This window comes from Nestor notabilis, unplaced genomic scaffold (assembly GCF_000696875.1).
Source record: "Nestor notabilis isolate BGI_N333 unplaced genomic scaffold, ASM69687v1 scaffold911, whole genome shotgun sequence".
NCBI classification, from domain to species: Eukaryota; Metazoa; Chordata; class Aves; order Psittaciformes; family Psittacidae; genus Nestor; species Nestor notabilis.
This window is the reverse complement of record NW_009914936.1, coordinates 76010-101030: the sequence shown is the minus strand read 5'-3', so window position 1 is coordinate 101030 and position 25021 is coordinate 76010. Positions and strand designations below refer to the sequence as shown.

At 36.3% G+C, this 25021-nt stretch overlaps 1 protein-coding gene across 1 annotated transcript in view; it reads left to right on the top strand.

Moving 5' to 3' along the window:
- Positions 1-23496, top strand: part of RHBDD1 (rhomboid domain containing 1) — a 33082-nt gene extending 9586 nt beyond the window's left edge. Inside the window, exons 4-6 of the mRNA XM_010023881.1 lie at positions 909-959; positions 4650-4769; positions 23378-23496. Of these exons, the coding sequence (XP_010022183.1) occupies positions 909-959; positions 4650-4769; positions 23378-23496 (290 nt within the window). The remainder of the gene's footprint in view (positions 1-908; positions 960-4649; positions 4770-23377) is intronic.
- Positions 23497-25021: the final 1525 nt, after the last annotated feature.

Genomic DNA, 25021 nt, shown 5'->3' with positions numbered 1-25021 from the left:
GATATGATGTTTGTACAGTGGGAAATTATTTGTTCAAATATGTATGCTTTTCACATGAGGTTTTATCACAGTTTGGTGATACAGTCTGTAAGTCATGTACATTTAGCAGTTTTTAGTGGACAAATAGAGATGGAAGCATCAGATTTCCTACCCCATTGGAGTGCACAGGTGTCAAAGTGTCACATCAGTTAAATGTTAATATTGCATGTTTCTATAGCTATCTGATGACTGTTAGGACAGTCAAGCATTGGATCATGATGCCTGGGGATGTTCAGCAGTCTCCATCCTTGGATGTTTTTAAGACTTAACAAGATAAAAAGCCCTGACTGAGTAACCTGGCCTGATCTCACATCTAACCCTGCTCTCAGTCAAGTTAGGCTAGGAACCTTCTGAGGTCCCTTCCAAACTGAATTATCTTAGGATTCTATGATAAAACCCATGGTACTGCTAGTGACACATGCTATGGAGATCCTGTTGCTGTGTGACTTAAGACCTGGAGGAAGGAGTGTTCCAGTACACAGGTCGTCATCTTCTGCTATGAACCAGAGCAGAAACAGTGCAATGTTATTCCAGTCCTTAGTTTTCTGTGCATTAACCTGTGTTTGTCAATGAACAGTCTCAGTGCAGAAATTACCCATTATATATTATAGAAAACTTTTGGTAAGTTGTTTTCCATACTTCTAGTCTACATGAATATGTTGCTTAAACATGTCACGTTACTATAAAATTTGGAACAACATACAGGCTTACCAATATTCTCTCACTAATGCTCAAAACATTGATTGATACTCATGGTTTCATATTTGTGTCTGATGAAACAGACTCTGAAAGAAAGAGTACTTTGATTTTTGTGTTTTATGAAGACAGATGCAATTATTTTATTCTGATAGTACATGTTTTATATTTAGGTGGCATTTTTTCGTTGTCTGACCCTGCCAGGCCAAGGGATTACTATTCAGGTAAGTACTCTCACCTACTTACCTAAACACTTATTCCAGCTTCAAAAGAATAATTTTTGCTAATGATAGAAAAACCTACAAAGGAGCTAGTTAAATGGAAGCATATATAATATACAAAATATTCTGTGCATATGTATACATGCTAAACATACTACTTTGGGCATGTCTCACCTTTCCTTCTTCACAGGGAACTGTGTGGATGTATTTTGTACAAGAGGCTTTAAACATGGAATTAAGTTAACTTTGTAAAATGCTACCCTGAGGAAATACCATCTTTTTTACAGAAGGTATAGCAGTGGGGAATTGTGTCTACTCAAAGCAGCCCTTTAAACCTTGGTAAATCTGCCCTGATGTGATGAATTTATCTGTTCCGTTCTAGAACTTCCCCTACCCCCCAGTGAACTTCTTGCTTTGAACACTTTTTGTAAATCATGTAATTTACATGGAAAAAGCCCGCTCCTCACCGGAATATATTTAGGCTATCTTCATAGTTTATAGATGAATACTTGGGATACTGGCACACTTTGAATGCAGCATGTTTGATTCTCTTCTTATGCAGGTGGAATCATTATATGTGGAGTGTATAGAAATAATAGGTGGAGGCCTTGTCTAGGAGGGACAGGAGAGGAGCCAGCTGTGACAAGGGCTGTGTGTTGGATCAAAACTAAGGGTTGTATAGCCTAGAGTATTTTATCTCCTGCAGTGATTTATGCTCTTTCCTAAACACCTGCTGCAAGAACAGGATAAATACATAGTGATAACTCCCTCAAATACTTGCTACTGTGCAGTGGCTTGTGGCTTAAGATGTTCTCAGCAGCAAGTTTTATGGAGGAATTTTGTCTTTAATTGCCTGTGGTAGGTGGTTCTTCTATGAATTTGTCAAAAGCTCTTTGAATCGGCATGAACTCTTTTAACACCTACATCATCACAGAAGAATTACTTCACAGTTTACTTTCTAGTGTCGAATCTGTCATTTTTGTTTGCTTTGCACCGGCTAGCCACTAATTTCATTTGATGCACATTAATCTTTCTCTGGGAAGGGAAACTAAACCTTAATTTTTCATGTACTTTCTTCATATTCTGTATGGTTTTATAGAATTCAGTCCTAGACTCACCATAGTCATCTTCCCCCCGCCCCCCCACTCCCCGGTTGAAAAGTTGTCTATATAGTTACTTAAAAACTATTTTGTGTGTTTGATCTTTCTTACTATTCTCTGATGCATAATCACGCAGTAGTTTTTATTTTTTATAGTTTTTTATAAGTGATATATGCTTACTCTGAGCCACAGTGAGCCAAGGTTAGCGCTGGGTTTATTTTCCATGGTGGATTTTGTCTTCCATTATCTACCTCCAATTTCATTATAATGAAATTAATTAATTCACAGAAGTGAGATTGAGCCCTTGAATATTTTTGAAGCACTTTTTTTGTGCTTCCTGACCAAAATATATTAATCTACTTTCCTTACCAACAGCAACCAGGATTGTTGTAACTTAAATTTACCCAGGATTTCCGTTATTCCAGTTCTCAAGTCAAAAATACTTGATCTAAAGGCTAGTAAAGAAATAAAACAAAATTAATATTTTGAAGTGAAGTAAGATGTGAACATAGCCTGTGTAGTCAGCACAAGCTACATGTTTCTATGACTGCCAGTGTCAGCCCAGCTAAAGATGTTCACCTAGGTACAGGTATTGCTCAATCTGTCAGAGCCTGACTGTGCTATTTGCATTGCTCTGTATTCCATGTTCATAGATGCTAAATCTTCCTTCAGTATCCCAGTACAGCAGGGTAGATGGGAACTCTAAAAGATTTATATTGGCAAAGGTACTTTAATGGCTAATGAAGGTAAGAATTTGTACTTGACATTTAAACTCCATAATCTACTGTACAAACACCAGCTGCTGGGCAGAAAATTGCATCCAGAGTGTGTATGTAACAGCTAAATGGGTATTTTGCTTTTCTGTAGAATTTTCTCTTAAATGTAGCCAGTAGGACTTAAAGGCTTTTAAAGTTTGTTACAAGTGACTGTAATTCATACAGATGAGAAGACAAAAATAATATTTTTCTAACCAGAGGAGTTGCTGCTTACTTGAGAAATGGCCGAACTTCAGGTTGCTGGAGGGTAATACAAAGTGTTCACTGCAAGATGTATGAAAATTCTCCCCATGTCAAGTATATGTTCCAAAAAGGAAAAATTTGCAAACAGACAAAACTAAATCTTTTGCTCTGTGTGTGTATAATGTGTGTATATATATGTATCTCTGTGCACATACAGGTGTATATAAAATACCCATAGGAATATTTGCATAATAGACAGATATATCTATGTTGTCCTGTGTAGAATAGTGTGCAGCATTCCGTTTTTCCTGCTTTTCCTGTTTATTTTTAATATATGGTATCGCTATCTTTATTTGTCTTAAGGTTCTAGAGCTTGGGATTTTTCTTTAACACAATCATTTTTTACAACAAATTATGTCCTCACTTCATAGTCTGTTTTTGTGACTAATCACAGAAACTCCATAAGAAAGTTACGCATGGAATCTATATAACTGATGAGACAACTCAAGACTCTAATAGATGCTAATAATCTGAAGATGAAAGGAAATAGTAATGCTGCATTTGTTTCATACAAAGACATTTTGAATTCGGTAATTTTGAAAAACTTGTGTACATCTGTCAGAAACTGGCAATGTTTCTGTATTTTGGTTCTTCAAAATTCCCTGTCCAGCTGTCTGGAAGAGAAATTAAAATACCACCCAAAGCTTTGAATTTTGAAGATGCAAAAATGGAATAGAAAAATGAAACTTTTTTCCTTAGTTTTTCTCAGTTTAGTTTTTCTGTGCCCAGACAAGATCAGGTTGTGTTGAAACAAAGTGAGTCTTGCTCAATTCTCTAGACAAGTAATTTGGTTTTGTTTTTTGGTTGGTTTTTTTTTTGTTTGTTTGCTTTTTGTTGGTGTTTTGTTGTGTTTTTGTTTTTTCTTTTAAATCCTGTGTGTTTGGGTGGATGATGATTTGTGCTTGGTTTTGACAAACTTTGGAAATGGTCAGAAATTCTGCGTGTCAGCAGGGTGGGCAGCTTCGAGTGATTGTGACATTAGATGAGTTCTCTGGTGTGGTGGGGTTTTTCCAGGGCAGATAGAGCTATGCAGTAGCACCGTATTAGCTGTATATATTACTGCAAAAACTTGGAGGAATTTTTTCCCCATTTGTTTTCTTGGTCCAAACATTATTTGAATTTATGGTGACATTGTTTATGGATACTGGGGGGAAGGGGGAGGAGGCAGGTGGGAAAAAGCCTGAAATCTACCTGTTGTTGGTTTCTAGTGACATTTAATAAGGTATCCTAGTACTGACAATTCCACATTAAAAGGATCTGATGAAAATTGTCTTTAGATTTCTCTGTGAAACTTGTTACCAATAACAATTCTATGACACAACAATTAGAAAAAACTGAGATGTTTCATGCATCTTTTTACTGTTGTTTTTCTTTCTCCTATTATCAAGGTCTGGCTTTGTAAATTAGAAATTGCTTCATGTATGTATTGTACAAGTAATTGAATCCTAATATTTTTTCCTTTCACAAATTAAAATAATCTGTGGAAGAAAGATAACACAAAGGTGATACCTGATTTCACACTCTCCTACTCAGTAGCAGCAGTTTATTTTCTTTATTTTGTATTCATTTTACAGACTATTATGGCTATTCAAGTTACCAGTATGGAACACCAAGGAACTATTATGATTATACAGGTGGGCTTACTGAAGAAGAGCAGCTTGAAAGGGCAGTGCTGAACAGTCTTACTGAAAGAGGTAGGAATTTTAGTGCATTTCATATGTTAAGTTATGATTCATAGTGGGGGGGAGGGGAGAAGTATTGCTTGTTATTTTCATTGTTTTGGACATGCCTTTGGAAACAGATGGAAGTTTCCTGGTAGAATTTTCAAAGAACGCAATGTGAGGATGCAATTATCATTCTCTTGGTATAGTTGCATTTATTCATAATTGCTTATTGTTTCTTTACCTTGCTGCTACTGTAGTAAAATACATGCTTTCATAAAAAAAAAAAAAAACAAACAAAAAACAACCACAAATATTAGGCTGCTGTGCCAAAAAAAATCTTACAATACTCTAAAAAGTAGTATGAAGCTGCTATAATAGAAAAATTGATGTTGCCGATATTTAAACTTTGTACATTTTTGCTTATATATGAATTTGACAAGCTCATTTCTTACTCTTCACACTATCTTTTTCTACAGTAAGGGAGGCTTATATTCTAGCTAGCTGAAGGACCTAAAATAATAATAATAAAAAAACCCATAGAAATGTTTAAAAATAAAAATGGTTTGTTTTTAACAACAAAGTATCAATTAAATTGGTATAAAATACATTAAGATATATTTTATCTTTATATAATGCAAGTGCATTTACAATGCAAGGGAACAAATACTTTGTAGAATCTGTTTTTGAGTTTCTGAAAACTTAAAGACTTGAGGGAAAAATCTGTTTATAGGATTGATGGCACCTTATCAAATCATCTTGTGCAAAATGTACATCATAGTTATGCAAAACTTGAAGTGATAAAGGACAGTGTCATGGTTCAAGCCCAGCTGGCAATCCGGAACCACGCAGCCGCTCGCTCACTACCCTCCCTCCCCCTGCCCCTGGAGGGACAGGGAGGCGAATCTCACCCCTTAGAGCGGTTTAGCAACCAAGGTACAATACAAACCACCACCACCTCCAACAAGAACAAGGGAAACAACATGGGGAGAGGACACAACTGCTCACCACCCGCCGACTGACACCCAGCCTGACCTGAGCAACAATCTGGGCCTTCCGGGTAACTCCCCCCAGTTTATATACTGGGCATGACGTGCTGTGGTATGGAATACCCCTTTGGCCAGTTTGGGTCAGGTGTCCTGTCTCTGCTTCCTCCTGGCTTCCCCTCCTCTCTGGCAGAGCACGAGACTGAGAAAGTCCTTGGTCGGAGTAAACATTACTGAGCAACAACTAAAAACATCGGTGTTATCAGCGTTGTTCCCAGACTGAAAGTCAAAAGCACAGCACTGCACCAACTACTAAGAAGGAGAAAAATGACTGCTGTAGCTGAACCCAGGACAGACAGAAATGAACATACTATGTGCTGTCTGGAATTGAGGGAGTTTTTCATATCAAACATTGCTTCCTCTTTAATCCATTGTGTGTCAATATGGATTCTTCCAGAAGTGCAGCCAAAAGCTTTAGGTGCTTCTTAATGTAAGAAATCCAGAAGACTTCTTTTAAACTTGGTGAAGCTGTAACAATCTTAATAATAACCTAACAATATTTCGTCAATGTCATCCTCTTTCATAATCCTGGTATTCTGTCTTCCTGGGTGCAAGGAAGCATTGATTGGGAAAAAGATACAGAAGCCTCTACTTGTAACAACAACAACCCTTAAAATGTGGAGCACCATTCATAAATCTCCACTCAGGAAATTAAGGTACACCACTGTTATGGCTGTCAGAAATACCAGACTCTATTAGGTTCACATCTATTGTAAGAGTCACCTGGGAGGTGGAAGTACAGACTTTTAGGGAAAGGGGAGGGGTGAGAGGAAGTGAATTTTTTCCTTAGTTGTATTATTTTTGTATTATTGTTCTTTCTACCTGTCCCTCAACACTGTGAAGCTAGAAACTAAAAAAATAGTTCCTACAGCACGATTGTAACTATAGTATATTTTTTTCTAGAAAAGATTGCAATCTGAGCAGTCCCATTTCAATCAAACTGTACTTAAGAAGATAGTGAGAATCTTAGCTTTCAAATAAACCAGTCAAGCAGCGTTCAGTCCATCCCATTTGTCAGTAGAAACTAGTGAATTACTGTCCATGCTTTTAGGAATATTTAAAAATAAAGTCATATTGTTATGTTATCCTGTGTAATTTTGGGAAGCAGTGTGTCTAAAATGAGCTTTATTGTAAGGGATACTTTTTATTTTACTGTCATTTTTTACAAGATATTTTACATTGTTTTTAACATTGAGAAGAATCCTTCGAAGCTTTTAATATATTAAGCGTTTTGAAATGTTTTCTGCAAGAATGAGCCATGCTTGTGGGTTTTTTGTAACTATCAAGGAAACAAAAATACGAATAGCAATGTCAAATATACACTTTAAAGGCTTTTATGTATTAGTGTGGAACCCCTGCACCTTTCATTTGCAACCTTACATAATCAACATCGCTACAGGTAAGTTGTTTTTTGTCTGCTTGTTGTTTTTTGACAAAGATGAATTTCTGACTCTTAAGAGGCAATATATACTCACTTGATGAATGCCCTTTGATGAAACATGCGATAGAATTTAAATAGCAGTATATCTCACTGATAAATAACTGTCACATACCAAGTCACATTTTCACCTTCAATTTCTGACACCAGCTTTTCTGAACACTATAGTAGTGTCTGTTTTCAGTGTTAAGAATTTTTAAGCCTCAGGTAAGCGAAGCGGGAAAATGTATCATTGTATATTGTTTCCAGTATTGTTTGGTGTGATCAAATATATAGAGATGTTATTCATGATTTCACAGGAGTGCTTTGATTTTGCACCTTTCTCTCCTACCTGCTGGAGCACTTTTGTTTGGACAAGTAAAACTTTAGAGCTGGACTCTTAAAATATTTCCTTAAGCAAGCTGCTTAAAGGTTATTCTTGCCTGTAGGCAGGTACCTTATTTCACAAAGGGAGTAATACAGAACATGTAATTGATCATACCTGGTTTAGTGACACAAAGGATGAGATGAAATTTACTGTGCTAATGAGTAATTAGGATACTCTTCCCTGTCAGTTAGTTTCAGAAATAATTAGCTTGAATGAGCACTGTCTTTTGAATGTGATGCATTCTTCCATCAAGCATACCATTCACAGTTGCTATTACATCAATGATGAAACAGGTATTTAACATGAATAAAAATTACATAAAATAATTTGAAATAGATAACTAAATGGATGTAAAACGAGGTATCACAATCAAAAATTAGAGCACTCTTCTTAATCTTCTTTTCCTTTTTTACCCAACTATGACATTTAAACCATTGCAGTTGCTCTGTGGCTTGGACAGAATAGTACTGTAGTAATTTTGACTGATTTCCCACACCCACTCCTTTGTTGGACAGATGCATTTATTACGGTTTATAGGCCACAAAAATGTACCATTATGGATTTGGGATGTTGATCCATTTCTGTAAATCACTGTGTTAGTATCCTGCTAAGCTATTAAGAGAATCAGTGGCATAGTATAGAATTCCCTGGTTTCAGTTGTTCACAACTGAGAATTAATATGTATTAAGACATGCATCAAATTCAAGATCAGTAGTTACTCTTCTATAGTCCCATACATGGGTTACCTAAACCCATTATCAGGGCACTGCATATCTGTTTATTCCACATTTGGGCATTTTTTTCCTGAACTGCTATTCTATTTTAATGCTGTATCTGAAAAATTTATAATCAGTTTCTAATGCAACAGAAAGAGTTTCTAGATATGTTTGAGGTTTATGTAGGCATCAGTTTTAATACTGTCAAACTATCATAATGATTTAGGTCCATTTACTAAAAGTAACTGTTGTTTATATTCTTTCCACTCCCAGTTTTAGACAATCAAAAGATATTCAGATATTCAAACAAGAATCTTTCAAACAGCACTGATTTTTTTTTTTTTTTTTTTCTCCGAAGATGTCTTGTGGGGTTTTTTGTTTGTTGGTTTTGTTTGGGGTTTTTTTGTGTGTTGATTTATTTTTTTTTTTTTTTGTTTGTTTCTTTGGTTGGTTTTTTTGTCAAATGTTTTGGTGGTTTTGCTTTGGGTTTTCTTTTTTGTTTTTTTTGGTTTTTTTTTTTTCTTTAATGTAATTCCTAGCATTCTTAGTCTCATATTTCTGTATGGGTTACAAATTACAGTTATTCTCCTCTTTAAGTCAGGAAAATTAATTTTGGATTTGATATTTAAGCTTATGGTTTTCCTGTGAAGATAAAATATATTGCTGTCAGTTTTGCTTAGTATATTAGTTGGGGGTTTTTGTTTTCTTGTTTTGGTTTTTGGTAGTATTAGCAGCCATCCTTAAAGTAACCCCAGTATAGAGATTATACAGTATCTCTTCTCTATTGTTTACTTGTTCTGCTCAGAAGAAATATCTTGATTAGTGTGGGATGTGGATTTGGATTTTTGTTGTGGTGGGTGTTGGTATTTTTTGTGAGTTGAACTTGTGTCTGTCAGTCTCAATGTTAAGAATTCCTTACGTGATCATGTCTCTGCACAAAGGAATTTTCCTCTTTTTCTTGAGACAAAGGTTTTTTTTAAACATGTAGGTGGTAGTCATTATATTTTGTGGTTAAAGAGAAATACCTATAAGTATACATATACAGATAGTTCTCTTATATTTTGAGAGACTGTCTGTAAATGCATTTCTCTAGTTCTAACTTAAAACAAAAAAAAACAAACCCATCCAACTCAAAGTTTTTAGATGGCCAAGGATGGGCTAGTCATAGGTGCACTTGTGGTGTAGTTAGGAAATACCTAGGCATCTGGCTTATCTGTTCTTTGAATTTTTAGGGTTCCCACTTGTGTTTTCTTCTACTGAGACTAGACTTTTAATTAGTAGTCTATGAAATCTGCCAAATCCATGGAAGATTGTAATAAGAATGAAACTGGTGTGATAAGACTATAGAGAAATGCTGTATAATTCAATTGCTTTTCCAATCTCTGTTGATTTTTCCCTTCTGCACTTGTAGGAATGCAGGTCATTGCATTTAACAATGCCGGGAATTGCATTTAACTATGATGGTTTTCTGTAGAGATGTCTTAAAATAGATCATATGCTCAAATATGCGGTGCCTGATATCAGGTTAAAATACATTTCATCAAGTCACATGCTAGGACTTGCATCTGATTCTTAAGGCTTCTTGAAAAAACACTTTCACCCCTGAGTAGAGCTCTTGTTCTGAATGTGCAGCTGTGCTCTGTGGGCCTGATCACGAGCACTCTCTTCAGGCAAACTTCCAGAAAAATAAATCAGAAAAATTTTCAACAAATGCTCAGTGCAAGTAAGAGACTACTTGCGACAAGGATAGCTGAAGTTCCATTGGAAATGCTTAATGAATGTATAGCAATATATTTCTGTCTTCATAAAAATAGTGGTTGATGTAGGATTCACTCATGTCTTAGATTTTGTGTATTTTAGTGAAGGGTTTGGGGAGTGTTGTTTGTTTGGGTTTTGCTTGTTGTTTTTTTTGGGTTTTGTTCTGGGGTGTTTTTTTTGTTGTTTGGTTTTGTTGTTTTTTTTTTTTTTTCTTTAAAGTAATGCTATTTTTTTTTTTTAGATTAGGACCAATTGTGCTTGGTTTGGGAAGAGACACAGGGATACTTGATACAGTTTGTTCAATGTTGATAGTGTGTGCAAAATTTTTCAGTTGTGTAAAGACTTCCACAGAATTAGCATAACTGGGGAAATTAGTTTCTCCTTTTATTTTCATTGTCTCTTCCTCTTGTCCTGAGTGCTGCCCTCTTTCCTTCATTTCTCCTGTCTTCAGGATTATTACTATATGTGAATCCATACAGACCATTTGGCATTCTTCTAGGAGAGGCACGATTTCCTTTCAGGAGCAGCGTGTGGAGAGTGTTTCTTCAGATGTCTGGAGGAAAATGTATGAATGCTTTTGATGGATGGATCAACACTAGAAAATGTGCAAACTGCTAGTGTGGACTTCAGTAGTTTGTTTATTTGCTTTTTGTAGTTTCCTGTGCATCCTTTTCCTCCTGCCTTTGAATCACCACTACATACAGAAGGGAACAAGTTCAACAGGTTTTTGGTAAATTGGTAGAGCTATGTTCTGTTAAGATATTAACAGAAACTGGGTTTTGGTCCAAAGTGCTTTTATGTAAAAGTTGGTTAAGCAAATGAATAAAATGGTGTTCCCCATTTCTCTAATCTGTCTTTCCTGCAAAAGTCCTGTGCATTGCTGTATAGAATATTGCCTAAGGATTTGAGCTTCCGTGGCTGTAGCATTCCCGAGTTGTTAAAGGGATAAAAAGACAGACCGTCATTATTTAAAAGTAGGGCAACATTCCATATGAGTGATGATGTGTTTGCAGTTATGATTAAAGTGAAAAATTATGAAAATAGAAAATACTGAAGCATTGTGACACAAGTACATGGATATTAGTTTAGAACATAATTTCAGATTTGGCTAAAACATCATGCCTTTCAAGGCTGTTTTGCTTGTATTTGCTTCTGATTTGCCCTGGATTATAGTACTGTGCTGAGATTGCTGTATTCAATATTTAATATTCTGGACGTGATGGCTCTCTTGCAGTGCAGCACATCTTTCGTTCCTCCTATCAAATGCTTGGTAGTATATCAGGTATTTTTGGAATCACTGTTTGAAGGGTTAACTTCCTTTGGTCTTTGGAAACAAGCTGATAGTGTCGTAACTGTTATTAGGTTCTGATTATTGCTACAAAAGATTTTGAGACAAGAATTATTTTATTTGCATTAAAGTTTACAGTACTAGCAAAAAATATTTATTTGGCTAAAATACATGGGGTTTTTTTCCCCACTGTGACTTCCTAAATAGGTAGACGCTTCTGAGGGTGCTGCCAGTGGAGCTTTCTTTTGGATGGTTTCCTTCTTGTCAAAGTTTCAACTGCTAAAGACAATTAAAATAGGAAAAAATCATGTTATTAAAGAAATAGTTGAATCTTTGAACCTAGGGATGTTTTTCTTACATTCAGACTACATCTATTATAAAACCGTGGTTTGCAAGCGGAGGTAGAAGCTGTTCTTGAGGTTTTTACCCAGGACTCAGCGATACAAATGGGAGTCTTTCCACTGGCTTCAGTGGCCTCTAGACCTTTAGTTAGTTTTTGTTTTTATTTTTTATGCTCCTCAGTAACTTGAATTTTTTATTAAAGAAATAAGTGTTGTTCCTTTTGCAGTGGGTTTGGCAGGGTCACCTCGCTGGAGAACAGGCACTTCTGCTTAACAGCTGCAGGCATAATTAGAAAAAGCTCTGTGTGTGCTACATAAAAGCACTGTCTTCCACTCTGGAGAAAGTGGGAGTGCTGTGGAGTGACTCCCGTCTGCATTGGTGTCTGCATCCATCCATCTGGGTTTTAGTCTTGGCATTGGGAAATGGATATTGTTTGGGGTTTTCTTTGTTGTTGTTCATCTTCTTTGGGCAAGCAGAAATACAGTAAAGGGAAAAACGGTGTGGTAGTTTTGTGGGGTTCCTGGTGTTCTTTTCTTTTTCCTTTTGTGTGAGTTTTTTTTTTCCCTCTAAATTTGATTTTGTATTTATGAATGTTAACAAACAGGCTGGGGATGCTTTTAGATGTAAACTAACGTTAGTGAATATTCATAACCTTATATTTGCCCATTATTTACTATTTTAACTCTTTTTTTATCAGTGGTTTAATTCTATAGACATTTTGTTCATTGGGAGTCTCTTAAAAATTATGTTTTGAACCTTTTTCAGAATGTCTGAATAAATCAGTAATTTCTAGTAGTTTCAATAAAATAATATAGATATAAAAATAATATTTTCACATACATCTTGTTGGCTGAAATAATGGTTGCATCCTTGTGTTCTGAAAGCTATGTTCTGGTTTGCTTCCCTTCCCTTCTATACTTTGTTTTCTATTTGGAGTCCCCAGCTGGCATTTTAAAATAAACCTGTAATAATTTTAAGCATTACATAGATTCCCTGTTGCTGTAAGATTGCAGCGGTAGGATTTAGGATTATGCTCAGAAGAAATAAATTGGAAAATTTTCCTTCATATTCAATCTGATATGCCTGGGCAATCTTGTAGACATCGCAAGCAAGCTCAGCTTGCCCTGAAAGCTGGTTAGACATGAGCCAGCTCTGATCAAGAAGTCTTACTTTCATTATCTCAAGAAGTTCTACTAATGCAGTTACAGTTAGCAAGCTTAAGAACAGTCAGATATGACCCTTTTTTGCAAAGGATCTCTCATTAGAGATCATAACCTTAGTTAGGTATTTGAGATATGGTTCACAGAGCATGGCAAGATGGTAGTGACTGTCTGCACATTCTTTCAGTGACTTGGCAGAGGATACGTAGTACCATTTGTATAGGTGTGATGAACCTGAAATAATTTAAATGTAAGTTTGAGTATGTTCTTTTCAAAGAGGGAAAAATAATGATTAGGATCAACATAACTTTTTATATTTTTCATTCAAGTAATTACATACCTTAAGTGTTCACTTAGTCAGTTCTTAATACAATACAATGACTGATAATGCTGTAAAGGATGGATAACACATTTATTTACTACTTTTTTAAAATTTCATATGAAGCAATGTTTGGATGAAGATTAGAATTTAGTTGAAAAAATCCAGTTCGCTTTCAGGATACCTTTAATAACAGTTTTAAATAGAAAAACAAGGCCCATGTGCCTTTATTTAATAAAGAACTTACTGTTTGTAGTTAAACAATTTGCCAAAATTATTTCTGATCCTGATGGTATTTGGGATTTTTAGAGCTCTTGAGACTCATTAGCACATACTGCTTAATTCTTGTTATTTTAGTTCAGCTTTTTTAAGAGATTCTAAACGCACTAGTAAGGACGTAACTTGTGCATAACTTCAAAATTCTAAGCAACTATGTAGGGGTAATGAAATTTAATTTGCATTCTTTTTGCCAGAGAAGCTTTTAGCCTTTTCAGTTCTATGTTGTGTAACTGCTTACCCTGTTTTGTTCTTGCTGTACTCCCTGTCTTGGATGTCATTTTTTTGTGCTTTACTTCACTGTATTTTTTATGGTGTTCTCAACTTGATCTGTGCAATTTACTGTAAAAACAGTCTAGGAGAAGAAAATACAGGTCATGTGAATAGCAAAATAAGTAATTTAAGTAATCTTATCAAGTAACGAATGTATAAATATCATTTGGAGGGTGGAATTGGAAAATATATCTAAACACTAGTGAATATGCACTAGCAAACCAACCAAGGAAAGAAACTGCATAAAGAAGAGCATGGAATAACATGAGGTCTTCAGTTCTAGGCTTTTCAGTGAAGGATGTACTGCAGATGTTGGAAATTGATGACCATAAAGAAACAAGGAAAAAGATACCTTGCTATTTGCAGCTGAACAAAAGGCTTCTACTAGATTATGATAAATACACAGCCTACCTGAAGTTCTTCTTGTAACTGAAGTTATTCTTAGCTTTCTTAGTACTTTGAATGGGAATATATGCCTATCTCTTAGCCTAAAGATAGGTTAAGTAGTCTATGTAGGTCAAGGGTTTTTTTGAGTTGCTTAGCAAATGCCTTTAAATACTTGGGAATGAAAGATGTATTAGGTTTTATGTATCAACCGTTTTAAGTTTAATAGTGAGTTTAGCCTGTGTAGGAGAACTAACTGCCAGATAATTATTAGATGGTTGGGAAATGCAGTGGGATTATTTTATGTCATCTCTCCTGTAGTATTTTCAGCATCCAGCTAAAAATGGTAGCTGGAGATAGCTATAAAACTAATTTCCTTAGCCCTTTTCTGGAGGGTATCAAGTCCAGCAGTGGTCTATATCCTTTTATTTCTGCATTGTAGTGTTGATTATTTGTTTCAAATGCATGATCTGAGTGTGCAGGTAACTTGTGGCTTATTCTGAGGCAGCGACTGATGGTCTCTAAAAATATTACCAATGTGCTTTTAACAACTTTTGTTACTTTAACAAAAGTCTGTTATTTTGTTGATAATGGTACAGCAAAGATGAGATTTTGAGGCATGATTAAAATAAATTTAAAAATCCTCATGTATGAAGGGATTGAGATACCCTTATTCAGTCTTGGCCATCTGTTCTGCTAACCAAAATATTTATCAGACCTTTTGGAGGGAATGATTTTGTGTTTCTCAATTTTATCATCTCTTCTTTTAAAAACAAGGGAAAGATACTCTATAATCAAGGTTGATCTTGATTACTCATCTAACAGTCCAGTTGTGTCTGTGCTAAAAGCAAAATCTTTCAGGCTGTATAGCATGTCTGCATCTTGCAGAGAGAGATGAGAGAATGAAAAATTTGCTATTTTATAGAGTTTTTTCCAGTTGTAGTTCCTGTCTGGCTTCTAGTGCAACATAAAACAGTGTTTTGTTTGCCTCAGCTCTTTATGGAAGCTGCCTAGTCCATCTAAAGTAGGAGACGAGAAAAGATGATATTGTATATGCACTTCCTTTCCTTAGCATTCTCTGTACAACTCAATAAGGTGGTTAAACTAGCCTTAAGACAACACCCTGTGCATTTGACTCTAGCTTCTCCATGCCCTCCAGTTTACTACTTCCAATTCCATATGCATCAAAAATATCTGGTTATGCATTAAAAAAATATATGTTTAGATGTTTATAAAAACTGAGAATGCCTTAAGTGTTCTTCAATAGTGTTGGTATTTTGTATTAAAAAGTAAAGTAAATCAGGTGTATACTACAGATATGGCAATGTGATACCTACTACGTAATCTGTAGTACACTGAAGAGCAGTTTGTGAACTTTAGTTATATCCTGCCGTTATCACAGAGCTAGCAGGGTGTACTATTTGTAGAAGAAATACATGATATAAAACTGGTATAAATGGAACCCAAGCAAGTGTTCTAAGTTGTTACGACATGTGTGATTAAATATTTTCATACCACCGTTGCTAAATAGGATTGATAAATACTATGTCTTACCTACTTTAACCATCTTGATCTGTTTCCTGAGGAACATCATTCTGGGACCTCCAAAGGACATATTAAGAGATTTTTTTCTTGAGGTCTGTACTAAAGGGTTCCATATGTAGTCATCTTCCCACACATTTTTCATATTTCCATTGTCTTCATTTCAGGAGGAGGAGAATAGCCTTCTCTTTGTGAGCCACAGGCAGGTTACCTGAGGGTAGAGACACAGATGATTTATGCTGTCTGTATTTACTAGAAGAAAGGTTTGAAAGGGCTGAACAGTGATCCTAGCTTTGGTGATTTATCTTTAGACTTGAAACAGTTCCTAGACAAAGGATTGAAAAAGCTTGTGGCTTTCTTGCCACAGGAAAGCTTCTGTGACCTCTTAGGCCAATGAATACAGCGTTTCTCTTGCTCCTTTGACAACAACATAGGTACAGACGCTGGCACTCTGTTATGTAATCAGACAACATGATAATACAGAAGATGCAGTGAAGCAATTGAGCTGGTAAAATGGTAATGTCTACGTGAGATGATCCTAGCAGTCCCTCTTGCGAGTACCCAAACTAACAGTCTTTGAGCATTTTGTTGGCTGCAGAAAACATTTCAAGAAAATAGAAAATCGTACAGTGAGTTTGCAGTAAACTATAATACTTAGATATAACTAATAAAGTAGTTTGGAAGGGACCTTCAAAAGTCTCATCCAAACCCCCTGCAATGAGCAGGGAGGGACGTCTTCAACTAGATCAGATTGCCCAAAACCACATCCAGCTTGGCTTTGAATGTCTCCAGGGATGATGCATTTACCACCTCTCTGGGCAACCTGTGCCAGGATTTTAGCATCCTCACTGTAAAAATTTCTTCCTCATGTCCAGCCTGAGTCTACCCTCTTTTAGTTTAAAATCATTACCACTCGTCTTGTCACAACAGGCCCTGCTAAAAAGTCTCTTTCCATCTTTCTTATAGGCCCCTTCTAGGTACTGAGAGGCTACAATAAGGTGTCCCCAGAGTCTTCTCTCCTTCAGGCTGAACAAACCCACCTCTCTCAGTGTCTCCTCACAGGAGGGGTGCTCCAGCCCTCTGATCCGTTTCTGTGGCTCTCCTCTGAACCCCTTCCAACAGGTCCATATCTTTCCAGGACCTTGGCTGTGCTAAGACTAGACTTCCTGTCCTTCACACCTTTCAAAGACTGGGAAAATCAAACCACAATTATCTGTGTACACTTGCACATTAAATTATTATATCTGAGGCATCTGTTAAGGCTCTCCTCTTGGAACAGCCTGGTCAGATCAGGGCGCTCTGCATTTTAGTTAGCTGTATAGTACTCGCTGAGTTGAAAAGAGATTATCACTTGTCTGTGATTCTTCTACAACAATTATTTATATGATTATTTTCTACAAAAGTAAGAGGATTTTGGAAATGAGAAGTTTTTTCTTTGCATGGGTATGGAAGTGTTTGTGTAGTTTGGTGTTTGTATAGGTAACACATTCACTAGTACAAGGACAGATAGTGATGCTGAAAACTGTAAGCTATTCAACTGAAATATTCTAGGTTCTTCTAACACAACTAAAGCTAGCATGTAAAAAATACAGGCACCCTGCTTTGTCATACCATCACTACGTATTTGCTACAGTCACCTACTTCTATCTAGCAGCAGCAGTATTTATCAAGCGCCTAATTGCATCATCTGCTGGTCAGGCTTTCACAGTTTGGTAGCTTGATAGATTATTCCTGAAGTTTACATAAACTGTTGTAGAAATCCTATTATCTAATCTAAAACTAAGGCCATTACTTCAGAGAGGAGATAAAATCAAGTGAGTATGTTTGATATAACACTTCTGTGGCTTGTACTACAAGCAGAACTAAAAAACCATGTGGAGATTTTGTCTGCTTGGCTCACCCTGTAAGATGACCAGCTGATTCCTTTTCTTCCTGATGTCAGATTTCATGCAGGGGAGCAAAAAAATGCTCACTTCACAGACATTCTACAGTATTATTATTACACTGGCAGGATGGCATGTTTCAAATTGGCCTTACCTCTGATCTTGATGATTAGGGCAGTGTATAGGTGAAGACTAAATGGATGGCTCATTTGCACTGCCATCTGGATGAATAAGTTTTGCTTTGCTATTGAACAAGGCTTGCTGTGCCACAGCCAGATCAATCTCTTAGGTGTTTCTGTGAAATCTGTGTGCTGCTTTGTGGAGTTGTCTGCATGCATTTGCAGGGAGTTTGGATGGAGGTTTACATGTTGTATTCAAAAGAGCAGTTCTGAATTATGTGTTAGGCTCATGTGGCTAGAACTTTTAATTCCAGCAATGTCAGATACACCCTTTCACCTCTGTGCTGTCTTTGCAGAACAGGAGTTGTCTTTTATTTTGGGGCTTGGGTTTTCTTTTCCTAGTATCAACTGATAAGAAAAACTAGTACTTCCCTTTACATTTGGAGGCTTGCCATTTCCACCAAAATATTCTAAGTGATGTTGTCGCTAACAGGGTTTTTTTCACCTCTTCCTGTCTGCTCTTCTAGATCATGCATCAGGTAATTGCATTTTAGCATTTGAAGTGCTGGTCTGGAGAAGGGAGCTATGAGCTTATTGTTGTTACAGTGAAAAGCCTCAAAGAGTGTTGTGTGTGTCCAAGTGTGACAGTGTGGTGTTGCACGTGCATAAAATGAGAAAAACACTAGACAAATTTTATTTGATAACAAGATAGGTAGAACTTAGAGGGTTCTTGCATAGAAGTAGCTGTGTTAGCTGTTCAGCTTCAGGGTTAAGGTGCTGATTATACAGTTGTTGTGACAGACATCCTGCTGCAAAGCGCTGTACACAGTATAGCAAGTTCTGAATTCAGGACTGGTTTAGTAAAGGAAAAAAGTATGTATGTGTTCCAGAGGCTTTCACTTTGCTTTCCTTTTGATGGAACCCGATGTGACAGAGAAACTGCTAGATGCTGGCAAATAATCCCTGGGTTTCAAACCAGCCAGACAATAAACAACTCTGTAATTTTCAGTGCAGCAGTTTCTCTAGAGCCCATCTGTTTCAAAATAACCCTATTTCTGCTTACAATGCAGAATACTTTGGAGGCTGGAGATTGTCCTCATTTCCATGGTGGTATGTGCAGCTCCAGTGCCAGCTGCTGTGTGAGCCAGCGATGTCCCTGGGCCTGGCAGGAGCAGTCACCCACTGCTGGCTGCCTCCCTGCCAAGATAATGTGCAAGGCTCCAAGATGTCATTACTTAATCACCTTCTTGCCTGCTGATGGAGTCTTATGTGCACAATTAAATGTGTGAATTTAATATTGTGTCCTTTTGTTTCATTTCTTGAAGGAGGAGAGAAAGGTGGCTCGGTTGCAGCTGTCATCTTGGGCATCCTTTACTAAAACCAAGGGGTCTGCATGGGTTCTAAGTTGTATTATTTGTGTTGTTCCTCAAGCATCCCTGAACTGCTTAAAGCAAATCAGCATGTAATGCTCTGTGATTTCTTTGTTTTTCACTACAAGATGGTTAGATCTTTCAAAGTGGTGCTTCAAATGTGAAATTTTTTATTTAAAAAAGAAAAAAGCAGGTAATAAAACTTAACCAGAAGTTTTTCTTAGGAACCAGAGGAACCAATATTGGGCACAGAATTTTCAGTGCGAAGCCTCCACTCTCCTCTAAGGTATGGCTGATAGGCTCTAATAAAGATACGTTTTTCTTTCTGCCTTGTCAGATTGGGCAGTTGCATTTTTGAAATGGCTGTGTTGAACATGCCAGTAATTTGATTCCAAAACTTGGAACTTGACTGGAACCAAAAGAATATGACAAACCCTAGTTTCTTGAGGGATTCCCCATGTTAATTTTACCTTTTGACTTGAGAAGCCATCTGCTCAGTACTTTTTCTTTATTGTTTTAATCCAAGAAAAAGGGTGCAAATTTGAGTAAAAATCTGAAAATGTGTTGGTTTTGGTGGTTTTTAACTAGTAAAAATGGTCTCGTGGGTCAGCATAAACAGTTTTGTAGTCATCTTTCCAAAACTGATGTTATGGTTACTGCACAAGCAGCTCCCCATGTAAATCCTGATGTAGATGAAGTGCTGAAGGAAGACTGGGGAAGTGAGGATGTGCAAATGCACTGTCAGCACTGGCAGTCCAAGCTGATGAGTTGTGTACGACTGCTTTTCTGAGTGCAAAACGTTGTTTTCTCAACTGAGAGATGCTGCTCATTCTTAGTGGGAAAAATAAATGTTAAAAAGGGAGGACAGTCAGTGTCGTCACCTTCATTGCAGACTGCGTGTCTGTGATCAATGGAATTTGAAATCTTGGCAGACTGAGTAACCATTGAAATGGTGCTTAGTGCATTATATGTTATGCCTGTAGAGGACTGTAGGTTCAGAGTAATGTGCTGTAATGTCTAACTACAGTATTTTAGGCATGCTAAGCATATTTACTTAACATGTGGATGAAAATGTTTAAGGTAATTAAAGTTTTACCTGTATTACACTAATGCAGGTTTAGTTAAACCAGTGGCAGTTACAGACATCATCTTGTTCTGGTCCAAAGTCCTATAATCATAAACTTCAGTACCAAAAAACCCACCAAACTCCACAGAGTGACAGGAAAGGTGTGAAGGGTCTTGGTCTTCTGTATTCACAGAGCACAGTTTTAGTTCACAATAAAATTAATATTAAAACATGCCATGTAAGGGTTAGTGTGGTGTTCTAACTTTTTTGTACTGTATTTGGTTTCATTGTCATCTGGTGTTACTGCAGTTTTTTAAATACTTCAAATACAATCTTAAAATCCATTAGTCTTGAAGGGTTTTTGCTGATGTTTTTTGCACACAAGTCCAGGTGTTGTTTGAGTAGTAGCAGTTGCAATTTCTGAACACTGTGGCTTAGAAATATTTTGGTTAGATAAAGGTACTAATTCATAAATATATTTGTTGTAATTAAAAAAGTGTCAAGGAACTATCTTGGGTAACAGGATAATTAAATATGTATATCTACACACACAGATATATATGTATACATGAATACATGTATTTAAACCTTCATATTCAGGCAACTTCATTCCTCACCATATTGTTTGATGTAAAATGATGTGTTGTTTTGAACATAAAGCTTTTCAAAATACATTATCAGTCTCTTATTTTTGGGTCCACATATAAAATAGCATTTTATCTCTTTTGCAGCATCTCGTTCTATTTCTAGTGATTATTAAAACATTTTATATTTGAAGTGTCGAGTGTATTTTATGGATACTCTGCAAGTATTTGTCTTAACTGTAGAACTGGTATCTGATTTCTTAAATAAAAACTAACCAATGATGCTATATAGAAAAGTAAATGTTTTCCTGAGAAACCTTGATATTTAATTGAAAATGCCACTACAGAAAAGAATGCAAATATTTTCTTTATTATGGTGATTTAAAAAATAATATGTAACTTCAGCTTTACAGTGCAGTTTTGACCCTGTATAGTGCAGCCTTTGTGTGATCAGGGTCATGACTAAATTACTCTTCGTATATCAAACTTTGTATCTTTCAGCTATTTTAATATTGTATTCAAAGTATACCCATCAAAAGTCAATATAAAAAAATGCTAGGCTTTTTAATTGGTGTTATATTAATATATGAAGAACACTATGAAAAGCCCTTAACTTGCTGATTCTCTTTTCCATTTATTCACCCCAGGTATTACATACAAATAAAAAAAAGAATCACAGTTATTTTTCTCATAAATGATCTTGCCATGACAACCTAAACATCATTGAGAATGTTGTAATGAATTCAGTGTTATTTAACTATTTCTTTACTCACTCTTAGATGATGAGTAAGATAAATACATGCAGACACATTCATTTGTATTCCAGGATGGATCTACAATTCATAAATGTTGACTTTAAAAGGTTTATCGAGCTTTCTCAGGCCTTCTAACTAGACGTTTCTGCACTATTATGAATGGGTCTAATGTGTACCTTGCATTGAGTCTTCCAATTTGAAGCTATTGGGTATTTTAAATTTTTAAATTAATGTTCCTTGGGTTAAAAAACCCACTGTAAACCTGTGGGTTTTCTCAGCTCATGGTCAGCAGGACACAGAAAAACTATGCGTTTGGGTTTTTATTTTTCAAAGAAACGTTCTTGTATGTATAAGAAAGTAAATGAGGGAAAATAAATGTAGTAAATGAATATTCAGTTTAGCTTAATATTTTTTGTTAAGGAAAACCATTCTGCTCGTGCTGCAGATTATATTAACCAAGTATTTTTATTTGGGTAGACATGAGATGGCTTTTGGATTTTAAAAAAAACCCCCAAAATTGAGAAGCATTGCGATTAATGTGACCTGTGCCAAGCTCTGTGACTTCCAGTGCTTGTTGGCTTTCTGTAATACTTCAAACACCATTTATCAAATGATGACATAGCGCTTTCAGAAGCAGAGTAACAGCTTAAATAGCTTTCAAAATTGTCTCTAGCAACTTGAGACACAGGGACAAGCTGAAGATAAAATACTGGAATATGCATTAAGTTCATTTCCTGTATGTTAATGTGAACGTGAAAAATAGCAGATCTCATGTTCTAAACATTTATGTTAATAGTGCTGCCTGTCAGAGCTGGAGCATCTATAGTTCTCTCTGGAAACATTTTCCAAGAATTTGACTTCTCGGTAAACGCACACAAAAAATATGAACATATTTAAATATTTTCACAAAATAATACGTTTATTGGCGAGTACTCTACGAGCTAAAATGCCTTTGTAATGGAATCGGAAACTAACAGTGCCTCTTCACAACTTTGACTTCCTGACTTAATGCCGTGTAAACAGGCCTTCTGTGTTTGCTACAGTTTCTGGTACAGGATACAGCAGTATTTGAAGTTCATTTTGAAAACAACCATAATAGTACAACACTTACTATTTGTTTTCCATATTCACTTTTGCTAATTTAAATGAGATCCAGAAGTGATAGTTTAAAAAATACTGGAAGTTACAAAGGCTGTTGTATTACCTTGAAAGCTGATTTGCTTGTCCTTAACAATGTATCCATGCTTAGAAGGCAGACTCAGTGTTGCTTCCCACAGCCCTTAAGTTGAGTGAATGTGTAACTATAATCTTAATAATTTCTTTGCTCAGTGACTTAATGTGAATTGTGAAGAGCTACTGGAATAGCCTGTTCTTGTCTTCTCTTGGGGTGCCAGGGAAGAGAACATTTGGTCTTGGTGTGCTGTTTCTGCTCACGTTAATTTGTCTACAGTTCCCTCTAGCTGAGGGGCCACATGTAGTTTATTTCTGAAATTGCTTGCTGCCAATGAAGGATGGAGTTGTATGTGCATCTGGTATGGGTCAGCACATGTTGGACTCCAATACTAAAAGCAAAACCAAAAGCTTATTTTGCCAAAAGTAATTACAGAGGACATTTAGCTAGTTTAACAAATCAAAGTTTACAGTATAAACAGGCTTGTGAAAAATGTGAACAGATTAATACTTGTTAGATGTGGTTTGTTAGTTTGGGTTTTTTGTTTTGGGGGTCGGTGGGGATTTTGATGGTGGTTTGGGTGTTTTGTTCGGGGGTTTCTTTCTCCCCTCTGTCTTTCAGAGCAGTTGCTTGAAGTTGTGACTGCCCTGAAACCATCGGAACTGGAAACTTTCAACTCCTGTTTTTTTTTTTTTGTGTTGCAGCGCTTTGTATTTCAGAATAAATGTGCATTTTTTTCATATTAGAGGGCAACATAACAGTTGGTTTTTGTTATGTCTTGCAGATTTTCGTGGAGCAACATACAATAATGAACGGCGATCCTACGGGTTTTGGTTTCCACCTGACCAGCATTCAGAAGAGGAAATAAGAAGGCAAAGGCTTCGTAGGTTTGAGAGACGATGAAGTTGGCAGGTGTTGATGTAAATTGTAAAGTGCTGTTCAGAGTTACCAAAGTACTTGTGGATTTATTTGTAATCTGCAGATTCACTTGCAATCTTCCTTTATTTTTTTTTTTGTGGTTTTTGTTTTGTTTTGTTTTTTTACTACTAGTTGCAAAACCGCAGAGGATTTTTTGAGTTCAGGCTCAAAGTTGGAACTTGCATAAAAAGTGTGAGATAGGAAACAATATGATTTTTGTCTGTCTCCATCTTTATGCACCTTAAATCTGGGAGAAAACTGTGGTTCTACCACACTGTCTTTTTTTTGTGTAGGTTCAAGAGTTTCTTTGGCTTTTTGACTGCTGGTATTCTCAGACAACACCTTTTCTTCCTTCATCACAGACAAAAAAACATCAAATTTTCTATATGATTTTAAAACTATGCAATTTTCCCTTACAAACTTTTCTGTGTTTATGATGACCAGCTGGGTTTGGGATTGGCATGTGACATGTCACTTGAAAAGACTGCTTTGACAACAGCTGGATCATGTGAGTTTATGCTTAAGCTTTTCAGCAGACTTTCAAACTGGGTGAAAAATAGTTGCAATTATCCTCACCCTGAGGAATTATTTAATTACAACCTTTAATGTTGCAGTCTTCCTCAAAGCATGCCATTTTATATAGAGTTTGTATGTGATAAAACAGGGTTGTAACTACTTATGATTTCCTGAATTTCTTAAATGTTTTTCTTAATATTTGAGGAAAATAAAGCCTTTCTTCATATTTGTTTTAAATCAAAAAAGCTTCCCTTTACAGAGTTGAAATAATTTTTTAGGCATTTTATGGAAGTGTATATGCCAGGCAAAGAATATATTTATTTAGTAGCCTATGATGTTCATGCACCTTAGAAATCCTATTTCTTTATACGTATGCCACTGTGTCCAATAGTAGCATGAAGAGTTTGCAGACTTGTGGAGATCCTGTCTAAATAGGCTACCTCGAATTGGTCATTTTGTAAAAGGCTCTCTCTACCCAACTCTAGAGTAGTTGATAGGACACCAGAGAGCTCAGCTGTCTCTTCGGACAGACCCTCCACTCGCTGCTTGTCACACAGCGGCTGTCGTGCTTGTGGCACATCTGCCTACCCAGTAACATCAACTAATGAACGTGAAGGCTTTCTGTTCTAGTATCAGTCTGAAAAATTGCTGTTGCTCAGGCCTTCTTATTCTCATAAAAGAAGATTTTTTTCGCTCTTCCATAACTATTTTCAGTCCTGAATATGTGTGTTTGCACAAGAATAATTAGATTACTGGCTTTTGGCACAGACCTATTGGAATTTCTTCATCAGCACTGATTTAGAGCATTAGAAAGAGCAATATAATGGTTTCCTTTCAGGTACATGCCATCACCAACCTGTGCTTTATGGAGTTACAGTTTGAATGTAAATAAGTGCTGTATTTTTCATACAGAAAAAAATCCTGAAACTAAAGTTTTTACTATGCTTTTTATTTAAAGAGTACACCTTTTGTTTGTAACTGATGTGGGTAGGGA